Source organism: Antedon bifida, chromosome 5 (genome assembly GCF_963402885.1).
Source record: "Antedon bifida chromosome 5, ecAntBifi1.1, whole genome shotgun sequence".
Taxonomy (NCBI): Eukaryota; Metazoa; Echinodermata; class Crinoidea; order Comatulida; family Antedonidae; genus Antedon; species Antedon bifida.
The window spans coordinates 30679998-30694960 of record NC_136230.1 but is presented as its reverse complement, the minus strand read 5'-3'; the positions used below and the strand labels follow the sequence as shown (position 1 = coordinate 30694960).

General features: G+C 32.0%; 2 protein-coding genes across 3 annotated transcripts; one reads left to right on the top strand and one right to left on the bottom strand.

The window, feature by feature from the left end:
• The first annotated feature begins 195 nt into the window (after positions 1–195).
• Positions 196–4955, top strand: LOC144841927 (uncharacterized). Of its 2 annotated transcripts, XM_078698225.1 has the most exons (4): positions 196–354; positions 755–905; positions 1990–2151; positions 2491–4955. In XM_078698225.1, exons 2-4 carry the CDS (start codon positions 787–789, stop codon positions 4601–4603), a joined length of 2394 nt encoding a protein of 797 aa, XP_078554351.1. In that variant the 5' UTR covers positions 196–354; positions 755–786; the 3' UTR covers positions 4604–4955. The 2 variants fall into 2 exon arrangements, with proteins under 2 accessions (XP_078554351.1, XP_078554352.1); XM_078698226.1 differs by lacking the exon at positions 1990–2151.
• Positions 4956–6787: 1832 nt separating this feature from the next.
• LOC144841928 (ras-related protein Rab-30-like) lies at positions 6788–12946 on the bottom strand. Its single transcript, XM_078698228.1, has 5 exons — positions 12833–12946; positions 12258–12466; positions 9106–9189; positions 7554–7737; positions 6788–7353 (listed from the first exon to the last, which is right to left on the bottom strand). The coding sequence occupies exons 2-5, from the start codon at positions 12342–12344 to the stop codon at positions 7112–7114; spliced, it is 597 nt and encodes a 198-aa protein (XP_078554354.1). The 5' UTR covers positions 12345–12466; positions 12833–12946; the 3' UTR covers positions 6788–7111.
• Positions 12947–14963: the final 2017 nt, after the last annotated feature.

Here is a 14963-nt window from a genome sequence, read left to right as displayed (position 1 = left end):
TTAGCCGCGCCTCCAAATGGGACACAGTGAAGCGTGTCATATAAACATTTTATTTTTTTTCAACATTTTAATTTGCAGTTTGTACTTTATTTTATTACTATCACAAAATACGAGTATAACTTTATGTTTTAGGGCTATAGTTTGGTAGTGACCGAAAAAAGATATTGGAATGACTAAACATACAAAAAAGACAACGCATTTTGCGTTTTATATCCCAAATAGAAACGAATGGCGCGTTTCAGGTACACATGGAAGAAGCTCTCTAAAATTATTACGACGACAAACAAAGTCCACCGCGCGAAAACGGGAGAGAATTGATATTTTGTTTATTTATAACATACTATGTACTTAAAGGTATATTATACAAATGTTAAATATATACATCAAAGTGCTACTTTAAACTGTTTACGGTAGCAAAGTTTAGGCCCACCCAAACTAACAGGCAGAGAGGGCTAGCTCATCCGCCTAGCTAGGCCGCACTTACTCCACAAAAAAATTCAAATTTACCGCCTCGCTGAGGCCGATCGACTCCTAATACAGTACTGCAGTAAAAAAGCTGCTTAGGCCTAGCATTTCGTTAACTAGGTCTAGAAAGATAATTGTGGGTGAAAAATAAAATATTAATTTCCTTTTTTTTAAATAATTGTACATAAAAATCGTGATTTTATTTAAATTTGTTTATGTTATGACTTTTTTAAGGTTCTAATAAATCTAGGCCTATAGACTAGTATCTATAACTTTATTATTATTATAGGGAACAGAAGATAATCAGTGTGTTTGTATTTGATGGGTGAAGGACGTTGCATCATATTGGCTACGGTCCTAAAAGTTCATAATGCTGTCCCGTTGTATCCTTACTGTCAACGGTGCTACTCAAAACTGGAATTGAAATCAAAGAAAATATTGTAAGAGAGCAGACTTGTTATGTGCTCATACCATGGAGCTATCAAGTTAGATAGCTCCATACTTGTACTCAATTGAACAACATTTTACACTGTAATCAGTATTTTTAATAATCATGTTAGATCAGACAGGTGATTACTCATTCCAAAGTTAAAACAAATTGATTATCAAAATGCATACAGTTCATCAGCTATCTGGTTACCAATCATTACATATCAATATATCAAAAGGGAACCGAAACAACTAAAATAACACTGTACAAATCACTACAGAAATACCCTATGCAGAGCTAGGTTATGTAGTAGTTATCATTGTATCACACTTAAAATATTTGCTACATGTTCTAATTTTCATTTATATGCAAATATTTTTTTAAGTATCCCCTTTTATTATTTATTCAAACATACAAGCTTTTAATGAGTAATACGAGACACACCCATACATACATTTATGCTATTGTTATATTAGACAGCAGTTTAGAAGAATAATAATTAATATGCACATCTAGTTTATTTTTATGTAAATGGTTTATGGAAATACAGAGTGTACAGTAAGGATAATTCCATTTTTAGGAATATTAATTTGAAAACAGCCAAGGGAGAAGCGGTCCCGGGTAATAATATGTACAGTGCTTAGAGGTTTTACAACATTAAGCACTTTATATTATAAATCCAGACTATTAATGTTATTGAATTTTGTTGATTACTTTGCCTTTAAAGCCTTTACCACCATTTTTAAAAATATTTATTTTACAAAATTTCTAAAAATTAGATTAGTGTCCCCTTAATATGGGTACCCTTGAATATGGGTTTTACAGTACGTGTAGTGTTAAAACATTATATCCTCCTTGTGCGATTTACAGGAAAGATAGTTATAGATTTAAGTTTGTTAATATCCATATTATCCAACTGTGTTGTAGTTGACTCTAGTTGTTGTAATATAATACAGTAGACCCCAGTAGACACTTAAAATAAATAATAAAAGTGGATACTTAAAATATTTGCATATAAATGAAAATTAGAACATGTAGCAAGTCCCTTGCCTTCCAATAACAAATCCTAACTCTTCCCACAATTCTTATTTAAGGTGGCAGTGTAACCAGTGTTCAAATAAGGTGAAAGATGGGGAAGTTAACTATCGTTTTCGTCTTTCCATGACGATTGGAGATACGCATGGTGTAGCAGACATGAGTGTATTTGGACAGCACTTACATTCAATATTTGGATCAACTGCTAATACATTTCAAAAGTAATATTTATAGATATAAGTTTGTTAATATCCATATTATCCAACTGTGTTGTAGTTGACTCTAGTTGTTGTAATATAATACAGTAGACCCCATTCCTATTAAGGGCGCACTTTCCATCTTTCCTGTAAATCGCGTAAAAGGAGGATATAATGTTTTAATACTACATGTACTGTAAAACCCATATTCAAGGGTACCCATATTAAGGGGACACTTTTTTGGGTCGTGAATGTGTCCCCTTATTAGAGGTTCTACTTTAAAACTCCATTTCTGACAGCGATTCTGTGCGCATATAAAATAATTTAATTTAAATAATTATTTTATATTTTATTCATCCACAGATATTTGAAACACGTTGAAGATTCTCATCTTGATATCGATATCAACTCTCTTCTTCAATCAGCCGAATCTAACAGCCTAATTGGAAATCAATTCTACTTTGGTATTAATATCGCACAAAATTATTCTAAATATCAAATCAAAGGGCTTAACGATCTTGTTGAACATTATTCAAAAGTTAATAAAAGTATTGTAGCTTGCCAAGCTATAGAGCCATTCCAAAGCTCACAAAATATGAACATCTTGCAATACCTGAAACACAGTATTCATTGTCTTACAAAATCTATCATAGCGCCCTCATGTTCGTCAGCTTTGTGCATCTGTAAGTGCAGTGAAGAGACTCGGAGAAAGCAATCTTTTAGGAAAAGTAATTCTTTCATCTGTAGTGCAGAATCCACACGATCAAACACGCAACGAAAACTATCAACAAACTCGCTTGCAATTAGTTATGAAGAATCTTTTCAGAAGACTCTTAGCCAGCAATCAACAGCATCAAATGCCGTTCACCAAAGTTTCATAAAAGGTGTACATGTACAACCTGATGATGAAATTTGTACCCAATCTTTTAAAAACGATAATATCGAAACTGTTAATTTAACCGACAATGATGAAAATGAATATTTTAACCAAGACAGAACTGTTGAAACTTGCATAGATGTACGCCAGGATTCTGAACCTGCCATCTTCTCAGATGACCTGCCATTCTCTGAAGATCTTGAAATGTTTCTGCAGAAGGTAGATGCCAATCATGCACTAGAGAACGCAATAAAAAAGATGAAACCAAATCAAGAGCCTTCCAACGTTTCAATAAGTGCATACACTGATCAAAATAAAACATCAGACAGTTTATCGGAACATCATTCAAAAGATTCTAAAGAAGAGCATGTTGATCTTCTTCCTGTTAATGTTTCTCCGATTAAGAATTCTGACCCCACTAACGAAAGTTATCTCAATGAATTACCATTCTCAGAAGAATTAGAGTTATATTTTCAGGATTTAGAAAATTACAAAAATACTGAATCTCCTGTTCTTATCAAAGTCTCGGGTGACCATACTAAAGAATATGTTGATTTAGCTGGAAAGGAAAACCAGCCATTATGCAGTAGTAAACCAGTTAAGGAATCGATTGGACATGTATCAAATCTGAAAAGAAGATTAAGTAGTTATAGGATGGTAGAGCCATGCGGTTACTCTACACCTATACATCCTGGTTCATTGAGTAAGAGGGCAGCATTTAAATCTAGTTACGCAACAATTATTAACCGTAAACAAACTGAACAGAAAGCTGCAATGGATACACATGTTTTAGAAGGACAAAGACTGCAGCCTTCTTGCAGGTTTTCAACGCCAAAATATAAAAATATAAAGACCTCATTGAAAGATTGCCATAAGATTCATTTAAATACGAAAGCAAACCAAATGGGTGACAATAAGGTTGGTGGGAATTTAAGTTTGAACTCAGAGGGCGACGTTCAAATGCGCACGCCTGCAGATTGTGACCTTCAAGAGGTCAGTGATTGTTCCCCAGATTTGTTCTCATCACAGAGTAGTAGCGTGTTTGCGTCAGGTAGCGCTATTAGCAAATCTGTAAAGAAAACTAGATCCCTATCGAAAGATCTAATGGAGAAGATGTTGAAATTAAAACAAACTGAAACTCACAGACATGATAGCAAAATGAAACCTAATTCTTTACCCCAAAAAACTGATGATATGAACAACTCTGATATATTTACCCAACCATTATTTGATTCCCCTAATGAGGTCTCCTCCTGTTTCATTTCCTTTGGAACCAATAAAATTCCAACAAATTTGAAAAGAAATCTATCAAAACACAACTTTCCAAAAGAAGAACTTGGTCTCAAAGTAAAACATTCTAGCCAAACAGAGGTCCTAGAACCTTTATCTAATCAGCTTTCTACCCCAGATCTTTTTTCGCAACCATTTTGCCATAGTACGTCCAGAATCTCTAATAACTTTGATGGAAGTCCAGATTTATTTTCTTCATGGTGCGAGACAACCCATCCTAGTAAGGCAATTGACAATAATAGTTTGGTGAAAGATTTTAGAACTGATAATTCCTTAAGCATACAGTTGTTTTCCGAGGATAGCGATTAAAACAATTGCCATAATTTTGAGAATAATGCTAGGTTAGTGCCAATAGGTTCAAATATTGTGCCTATCTGGGGGAGGGGGATTATATTAATTTGTTGCATAAAGAGCATTAACAGTGGTATGAGTTCAATCAACAGTACACATTATTGGCCACTGGCCAATTTTACCCATCTGGGGCACAATTGGCCACTGTACCCATCTGGGGCATCTACAGTTACAAGGGTGATGGCTGACGAAGTCAGGAATATTTTGAAATCTATTTATACATGTATATAAATATAATATAACAATGTGAAAATGCAGTGCAAATAATTTATGCTACTTTTTGTGAATACAAATCAATGTTACAAAATGAATCATGTGTGTTTATGAATGTAATTTTAGAATAAATAAAGATATATAATAAATATATTTTTGTCTAATTTATTTTACAGGTACGATGATGGTATTGAACAAAATATTGCAAATTGTAAAAGAAAAGTATAAAAGGTTCTTAACAATTATTCTAAGTTTTAGTTCTTAAGCTCTGTGATGTGTCCATGAACACGATGATGTCATATCACTATCATATTTGGGCATATCACAACCATATTTGGGCACATCACCCATTTTTGTCACATAAAGTTTGATAGTGTAGACAGAGCTTTATACATTCCATAAGCTAGAACTCAATAACATGGGTTGAATGGATAAATACAAATGACTTAAATAAATTTAAATAAAATACACTACATAAATATATAGACATTATATATTTGCACAAATAATACTGAATATATAAAATTATTTGCATTTATGAGAAACAAAACTGAACGCAAGCAAACATGTAATCATTGAGTTTTGGAAATAACTTGGAAAACATTTCAAATATTACACATCTTAATTTTGATATTTATTATATTTATAGAATTTCCTAAATTTTAATTACATTTTTATTCATTTGGAATTAAAAACACTTGTTTTCTTATCATATTAACATCTAAAATCGTGGTACAGCTACAGAATAGTAGAACGATAATTACAACCATTTAAAGTTTCCTGGTAAAAATAATTCTATTATTTTTGTATTCATTCAAATAATTTTAAAACTACAATAGCAACCTTATTTTTATTACTAACTCTTATAATTACAACCATTTAAAGTTTCCTGGTAAAAATAATTACAGTATATCATTTTTGTATTCATTCAAATAATTTTAAAATTACAATAGCAACCTTATTATATTCTTATAATTACAACCATTTCAAGTTTCCTGGTTAAAATAATTATATTATTTTTGTATTCATTCAACAAACACATTAATACTGACCAAAACATAGTCTGAATTAGTTCAATCAAGTATTTCATGTCTTACCAGAGGCGGTCAGTCCCCTTTGACAGCAAAAATGAAATTATCTACTACAAACTTTTTGATATCCGACAGATTATTAATATTATATGTTCGCATTAAAAAAAATGTTGGATTCGCCCCTGATACAGTATAAGCGGTGTGTGGCCAACGGTTAAGACAGTGGAACCGCAATACCTTGCCATATTAACATCGGCAAGGGTTCTCCATGGTTCTGGTGGAGTCTTCTCGGATAAGGACTATAAACCGTAGGTCCAGAGTACACATCTGGGTCATGTGCACTTTAAAGAACCTAGTACATCTTTCGAGACAAGTAGGAGGTTACCCCGGTGTACTAGTATACACACAGCCACTGTCACTCATCAAGAGTGCCCCTTGATTGTCAGCATACGCTGTTTAGGGTCACCCTCTATATATAAGGTGTAAAAAAATAAATAAAATTTGATAAGCAGCCCTAACTGAAGCATTGTCATGAACAACACCAGTACAACATTACATAACATTTTGGGGCTGGAATGTGTTTACTAACATTTGTAGCAAATTAACTTATTAGAAATGTAACAAATGGTGACTTAAGTTTGGTGGGCAAATCTATAAATTCTTGCACTTTGGAAGAGAAAAAATACATAAATAACTATGAAACAACAAAATAATTATTAGAAACAAAATATTTGAAAGCAAAGTTTATAGAAAATTCAACATTTAACAAATTAGGTTATCCAATTACATAATTATTAAAGCTAGTTTTTCCGATGCTTAACATTTGGCAGTAAACTCTTTAAACTTGTTAACATCAACTATTGCAACATTTAACAGCTTTTCAATAATAAAAAAAATACAGTTCATATGAAATAAATTACTAGAAACTAATGTAAAAGATTGCACCTCAAATAAATGTATAAAATCAACAAATTAGAAATTCACTTCGGAATTTGTTATTTAATTATTTTGCACAATATTATATGGCCTTATTGTCAAAGTAAACATAGTCCTGTTTTCATAGGAAGCTTTAAAATACAGTTTTCAATAAACTCACAATAGCACAGCAAATGTAACACACTTTGTAATATATTATAATTGGACGTATATAATTTACAATAGGATATATAGCAATACTACAAGGGAGCATTGTATTACCATGGAAACAAGTTGAACTTTGACATCATTGCCTACAGCAGCCTGTGACACTGTGGTGCTCCTTGATTGGTACCTCTTCGGTATCTGTCTTTATTTCAACGTTTCTTACCGTGTTTGTCAATTCTACTGCGATATCAATGAAGAGTTTGTCTACGTTTTCAGCTTCTTTGGCTGACGTTTCCATAAACTGTATCGTCTTTTCATCCGCAAATGCTTGACCTTCTTCTGAGTTGACCTCCCTCTCAGATGCGAGGTCAGTCTTATTACCTATGGAATCAAGAAATATGTAAATACAGATTTGTTGACATCCCACAACAAATGGTTGTAGGTCACAGTATAATATAATTATACACAACAGTGATTAGGCCTATACACACATATATACACTACACAACAATTACTCCATGAGGTGGGCTTATATACCCCAGACTGGGCTTATACCAGAATCATTACTACAGTATACTTACCAACTAAAACTGTAACTATCTTTGGACTTGCATAAGTTTCAACCTCTTTCATCCAGTCTGGTAACGTGTTATAACTGTCTCGTGACGTGACATCGTAGACCATAACGAGGGCGTCGGCACTATGATAATAACTCTGTGTGATGGAGCGAAAGCGTTCCTGGCCCGCAGTATCCCAAACCTGAAGCTGGAAAATAAAATTTTACAAATAAAGGAAAAATAAAATCCTTGAACCTAATATACAAACACAAATAAGAACTAGAATTTAATTCGTCACTTTGACGAATTACAGGTGATCATTTTTATAATTTTACTGAAATAATTTTTTTTTAAACATGCACGTACGTTAACATACGATCGGAAAATGTTGATGTATGCCATCCTATTATACGCTTATAGTGCTGATTTGTGCCTATTATATGCCATATACAATATGTACAGTATATTCTGTATATCTATATACAGTGTAGCATAGGTGAAATTACGGGACACACATCATGTTCTAATTTTTTCGTATGATGGGATTATCAAAATAAACTTGAAGATGACAATTTCGAAAGATAATGAATTGAGCAAATAAATATAAGAATTGGAAGAGAATTCGTAGAAGCGCTGTGCGCGCTCTTTGAAATTTGTATAACTTTGACGAAAAAGATGAAAAAAATTTTTAACTTCAACTGGCCATATGTTAACGTCTCAAAATCCGATAGGCTTGATTTTTATATGAATTCATATCTACATTTCATCAGCTTTCATAATAAATTATAATCATCAAGGTAACCTTCAATTCTGAAGAGCTGTAAGATATTCAAATTTACGGTGAAGGTGAAATTAATTAATTGCATGTCATTAGAAAGTCAATTAATTGAGCGATTACATACTAAAATTTGAGCGAAAATTGGGCACAAAATAACAGAGATGTGTTCTATTGATAATATATGACGAAAGAGAAAAAAAACTTAATTTTAAATTCAAGTGGCCATTTGATGACGTCACAACATTTTGTATGTAACATGTGTACATGAATTCATATCTGCAACTCAATGGCTTCCAGAATAAGTTATAAAAATTGGGGGTCATCGTGCATTCTGAAGACTTATTTTCATTTTAAAAATGCCTTATTTTTTACCATTTTTAGCACTTTTGTGCAATTAATTTACGCATTTTGCCATATTTAACATGCTATTTTAAGTCGGAATGGACTCAAATTCAGTGAATGTACTAAGGATGGTGAGGACAATGCGATTTGTACAACAAAGTTTATTTTTTACACTTTCTAAGAATCGCTCGCGCAAAAACATGTTTTTGCGCAGTAATTTTTTTGAACACGCAAATGGCCTAATTCATGCTCTAAATTGATCAAAACTTAATTTTGAGCTTTTTAAATTTTTAACGCGCGATTTTACGCATATGACCCTACGTGCGCGTGCGTTTTATTGGCTAATATATTTACCCTTTACCTGAAGTTTACGTATTGTGAATTTATTAATATTTGATAATGATCACCTAATTACAGTTACTGTAATTATCATAAATGACCTGAAAATGACCTTACTTTGACCTTATCGCCTCCAATCTGTAGTGTTTTTATCATAAAATCTACTCCTATTGTTGCCCCTTGACCTGGTGGAAATAAACCCTAAAAACAAAAACAATTTGAATAATTATTCATATTTATTAAAGATGTATTGTCCCCCAAAAACATAAAAAATGAAGAATAATAAAATCAGACTTTAAATAGGCCATTTTTGCAATTTTAATAAAGAATCACTTTAGGAAAAAAAAAAAAAAAAAAAATTATTATTTCACTTTAAAAAGACAAAAGAAAGGGTTAATTTTAAACCATTAAGCATTTGTTTGCGTTAATTTTTAAAATCTTTTCAGGTATATAATTTTTTACGATCCAGTTTCTGGTCAAAGTGAATAACTATTACGTGACATTAAAATGGCATATTCAACAAAAAATTTAAAAAAAAGAATTTTTAGAGGACAATATAACTTTAATATTGACAATATACAGCACTGCAATATTAATTTTAGTTTAGTTTTCGCAGTTGCTAGTTCCACAGTGTCAAAGGTGAAGGAGGCTCAAATAAATCAAAAAACAAATACAGACACTATCTTTAGAAAAAGCATTATACTATCATACTGAAATGTTTCATTGTGAAACTAAACCTTGAACAGGGAGGGGCCAATTAAAGCAAGACATACAGGAAAGTAACTAAAATAGTTTATTGGGCAGACAAGTAAATCTGAACGTAAGTACAATATAAATTACAATATGTTTTCATAAACAAAGTCTTATTACAAGTCTTTGGGAGTGGAGTTATTGTGGGTTTTAAGACATGATTAATAACAAAGTAGTTTTATGGATTTGTTGTTCACTGTTTGTGGGAGGTTTCAATTGGTACGATAGGCCTACTTTATTTACAAAAGTACATTACATTATATTTTTCAGTATTTACTGATGGCGGAATGTACGAGCGCTGGAGAAATAATGGATGATGTCGCAAATGGATTGATTGCATTGAAAACCAGTTCACGATTGGGGCAAATGTCTTACTTGGCGCTTATGGAAGAAGCAAATAAAAGCTATGTGAACATAATATATAAATCTGACATCCGTTTTCTGAGTTTTTTAGTTGGTAGTTATTACGGTGAAGGGATGCCAGAATTTGTCTGTGGCGATAAAGATTCGATGTGTGTGTTGTTAGAGTCTCCAATAGTATGTTGGAAGCCCTTGTTAAAATGTCAAGAAACAGGCTATGTTGTAGGTGAACAAATAAAAGATGATCCAGCTTATCTAAAGCTTAGGGTAATTGATGAAACATGTCTACACAAGGACTATCAAAGCTTTGCTAACAATGGTTACTTCAAGAGTAGTGACTTCATGGAAAAGCATTTAGCATGTATGAAGATTAATTCATATGATAAATTTGAAATAAATGGTCCATCAGTAACAATACCATCTGGTCATCAAGTACCACTTGGTATAAATGATTATGTATTTTGCTTGTTGTGCCAATCATGGCCATCTATCAACTACTTTACAAGAAAGAGGCAAACTAACTGGCCATCAGAGAAGCTCTTACAGAAGATATCAGGTGTTGATTGTCATGTAGTTGCCGTTGGACGACTTAACAGTTTGTCAAAGATGAATGAATGGCGGTTGTCATTTTCACTTGCCGAGAAGATACTTTTCCATGATATTCCTGAGCAATTTGCTAACTGTTTGTTTGCATTGAAAGCAATAAAGAAAAAAAAAAAACTGTACGAGTCCAGTAAACAAAAACTGTTCTGTTCATATTTCATCAAGACTGCTTGTCTTTGGATCTGTGAAAGAATGTCTTGTGGCAACACCATGAATTTAATCAGAAGTGTGTTAGACTGGCTGATAAATTGTTATGAAAACAGACATATGCCACACTATTTTATTCCTGAACAAAATTTGATTGGTCATTTATCGAAAGAAAATTGTTATGACGTGCGTACAACTTTGACAACAATTCAAAGACATCTTTGGACGGAAGTGATGTCGAGTATTGAAGGTGGAGATTCAAGAAGCACAATTAATAAACGTATTTGTGATGCATTAACAATAGAAAGAATCGGACAATCTCATGAGGTTAATCTTTTGAAACACCCAACAGCCACAAGATGTCTCAAAGGATTGATCAATGACTTAAAGTACATCAGAACACATCAACTGGTGTTTGAAATCAACAGGTGTGTGTCAAGTAGGATTCTGTCATTTGATGAAGCTGTGAGTTACTGGATAAGAAATAGCACTAACATTGCAGAAATCGTCAGCAATATAGAGGGCCTTATATTACCAATTATTAAGAAACTCAAAGAGATTGTAATTGAAGGATATGAAGACATATTCAAGGCAAAATTACATCGACATATAGGAGACTTCTTAACTTCCACTCTGGTGTGCTTACGTAACAAATACTCATGTGAAGACCGGACTAAGTATCAGAATAAAGCATTGCAGTACTACAAGTTAGGAGCTGAAATGATCTATCCTGATGGACTGTGCGACAACGGAGTGGGACATCAAGCTAATGTTGTTAAGTTTCATTATTTAATGGGTAATTATAAGGAATTGAAAGATGCACTTACAGACTTTTGGAATGTTTTCCAGTCTTTTGTTTCTAAGGATTATGAACTAAAGTGTATCCCGTTTATACAAATACACACAAGTGATAAACAGGATTTGACTTACAGAGAATGGGGGGTTGATAAATCATTTCAATATTTTATCAAAAATCAAAGTAATAACACATTTTCCATTAGTTTAATTTCAATAGTGTATTACATTTTGTTCAGAGTAACACTTAATGATGGCTATGTAGCTCGTGCCTCTGAAATTGCACCATCAATAGGGCATTTAAAAAAGTGTGTCTACATCTGCAGAGATATTGAACTAGGCAATTTTGCTGAATGTTTAATTGGCCTGGTTAAAGTTATGCAAATGATATGTAATGGTACTATCTAATACACTATTACAGTAGCTTTGTAGAATCTTTACACAGTCCGACGCACAGTGTATTACATTAAGATAAGATATGTCATTAATGATCAATCATGATAAAATATAATGAGGAAGAAAACAAAAGCTGAATGTTGATGAATGGAGGCAGCAAAAAGGAGGAGTGAAAAACATAGAAATGATCATCATGACGATGACCTCAGTGACCTCACCTGCGTGAACCTCCTTACTAAACATGTTTTACCAACTCCAGCATTTCCAATGAGTACTATTTTGAATAGGTATTTGTAGTCTTCCATAGCCCGGCGGCGGCACCCCAAAGTTCAAGATGCTAGTAATATTTTCACTAGCATATAGATACTGATCTATTGCTGTTGAGTGGAGGTATTGTGTACTCTCTGATCTTCCTAAAAAACCAAGTCTATAAAAGTATAGAATTAAATCATGGTGGTGAAATATTAATATTATTACTGTAAATAATACGGGATACTCTTCATTCATTTTATATTCACATTCATGCCTGTATTCAATTTAGATGAGATAGATGGATAATTGATACCCTAATTTTGATTCATTTTGTCATCTACAAATAAGTAGGCCTACCCTAGGCTACATGTACTGTTAAAATAATGGGTTGGGTGGGTTGGACCAACCAATGCAAGTAAAAAAACATGCTGCATATAGCTCAGCAGACAGGCACGGCATGGATGGATATATCGTCTCGCTCGTCAAAATGCTCATATCCAGAACACTCGTTTAAAATACTACTATATTTCATCAAACTTACTATTGTATATGTCTATTGGACACCATTCGAAATTAATTAGCAAATAAACATGAGGAAATCCGTCCAGTTTTACCAAATTAATTAGCTTAGTTTAGCCAGCCTCAGCGGCTGATGTAAAATTATGAACAAAACAATCAATTGCGCCCTCTGGAAGTACATAAAAGTACAGAAATTATCTCTATCTAGTCTTTGGATATTATATCATGGTTATCCATCCATGATTATATACTGTATATATATAAACATATCAGGCATAGAACATTAATTCTAAACCCGGTGATTTACTGAAATTTAATTAATTAATTTATATATATATATGTAGAGTACTGTTGAGCTGTCAGTGTCAGTAAATAAAATTTAATTATGCAATGAATTGAAAATCTTTTTTTATTTTTCGGTAGTACAGTATTACATAGTATTACCTGCAAAAGAACATCTCTAACACAAACATGTTAAGGATTGATTATTATCAATATCATGTCATATATTTTTAATATACCAATACTTGAAACTAATGGTTGTTATAAGATTATGTTACTGTTAATTAGGCCTACAAACAGCAGATGATACAGCTTTTTTCAAGGAAATAAAGTTTAGAATGTTTCTACGTTTTGGTTGTTTTTCTAGTCTTACAATAAAGTTTCAATGACAGTTTCAGTTAATTATGTCACTCTGTAAAAATTCAGCCTAGAATATGTATTTTTTTCACATGTACATTGTTTAAAGATGTATTGTCTCCCTGAAAAAATAATTCTTTAAAAAAATGTTTTGAATATTCCATTTTAATGTAACATAATAGTTATCCACTTTGACAAAAAATGTGATTGAAAAAAAATGTATTTACCTGAAAAAATGTAATGTAAAGCAAAAAATGGTCAAATTGGCTGCCAGCCAATGGATTTTTTGTTGAATTTAACCATTTATTTTGTCATTTTACAAGTGAAAACATTATTTTTTCGTTTTTTTTTCTATGGAAGTGATTAACTTTATTAAAACTACAAAATAACATATTCAAAGTCTGATTTAATTCATCTTCATTTTTCATGTTTTTGGGGGACAATACATCTTTAAATGAAAAAAAAAGACATTTATTCGCAAAAATATGTGTGAGTAATCGTGCGCATTTGTACAAAAGCAGAATAAATTTTGTATTTAAAAAACAATCATAAATGATTAGCACCTAGATAAAATTATTGGTCTATCCATCAACAATTCATCAACTTTATCACAATAATAATTATTTCTTTGTTCAATTCATTACATAAACATTTTTAAAATCTACAATCAGAAAATAATAAATGTTAAAAAATGCAAACATACTACAAGTTTGAAATCATCAATATGCTGAATAAAAAGTGCATAAATTTGATATTAATTATTATTTGATTATAAGTATTTGATTATTAATTAATTAATAAAAGTATGTAATAATAAATTTGCAATAAAGAAGTATTGAAAAGAGATAAAATTGACATTATTTAATATCATTGCCCTTAAGTTTAGTCACCATATAGCTACTAACAATATGCATTTTGTGTACTAATTTAAAAGTATTAGTTTATTCAATGTGTATCATTGTATGCCATTAGGTGTCTATCCTATTCATTGAGTAAAGCTGTCTGCACTATCAAACTTTATGTGACAAAATTTTGATGTGCCCATATATGGACATAATGATGTCATATCACTACCATATTTGGGTATATAACTACCATTATTATGGGCACATCACACTAGACAGAGCTCTAGGTTCAGAACCTCACATGTACAAAAAACTTACAAAATGTTACAAATTGTTACCTTGATAAAAACATGTGAAAAAAATATAAAAATAACATTCTCGTAACAATTTGAATCTTGAAAAGTAGCAGCAAGGCATATAAAGCTCTGTCTACACTATCAAACTTTATGTGACAATGTGATGTGCCAATATACAGTGTATGGACATGATGATGGCATATCACTACCATATTTGGGCACATCACAGTTTTAGTATAACAGTAGTTTGATTCTACTGTACATAAAGCGCTGTCTACACCCACATATGGACACAATGATGTCAAAATAGTTTGATAGTGTGGACAGAGCTTAAAGATTACATCAATGTAAACACAGCAGTATAATTGTTATG

Excerpts from the sequence above, each read along its gene's own strand:
- LOC144841927 (XM_078698225.1), top strand. The coding sequence starts at position 787 with ATGGGTGAAGGACGTTGCATCATATTGGCTACGGTCCTAAAAGTTCAT. Across the intron at positions 906-1,989 it reads TTGAAATCAAAGAAAATATT|GTGGCAGTGTAACCAGTGTT; the intron begins GTAAGAGAGCAG and ends TTCTTATTTAAG. Across the intron at positions 2,152-2,490 it reads ACTGCTAATACATTTCAAAA|ATATTTGAAACACGTTGAAG; the intron begins GTAATATTTATA and ends ATTCATCCACAG.
- LOC144841928 (XM_078698228.1), bottom strand. The coding sequence starts at position 12,344 with ATGGAAGACTACAAATACCTATTCAAAATAGTACTCATTGGAAATGCT. Across the intron at positions 9,190-12,257 it reads TAGTAAGGAGGTTCACGCAG|GGTTTATTTCCACCAGGTCA; the intron begins GTGAGGTCACTG and ends TTTTGTTTTTAG. Across the intron at positions 7,354-7,553 it reads GATAGTTACAGTTTTAGTTG|GTAATAAGACTGACCTCGCA; the intron begins GTAAGTATACTG and ends TTGATTCCATAG.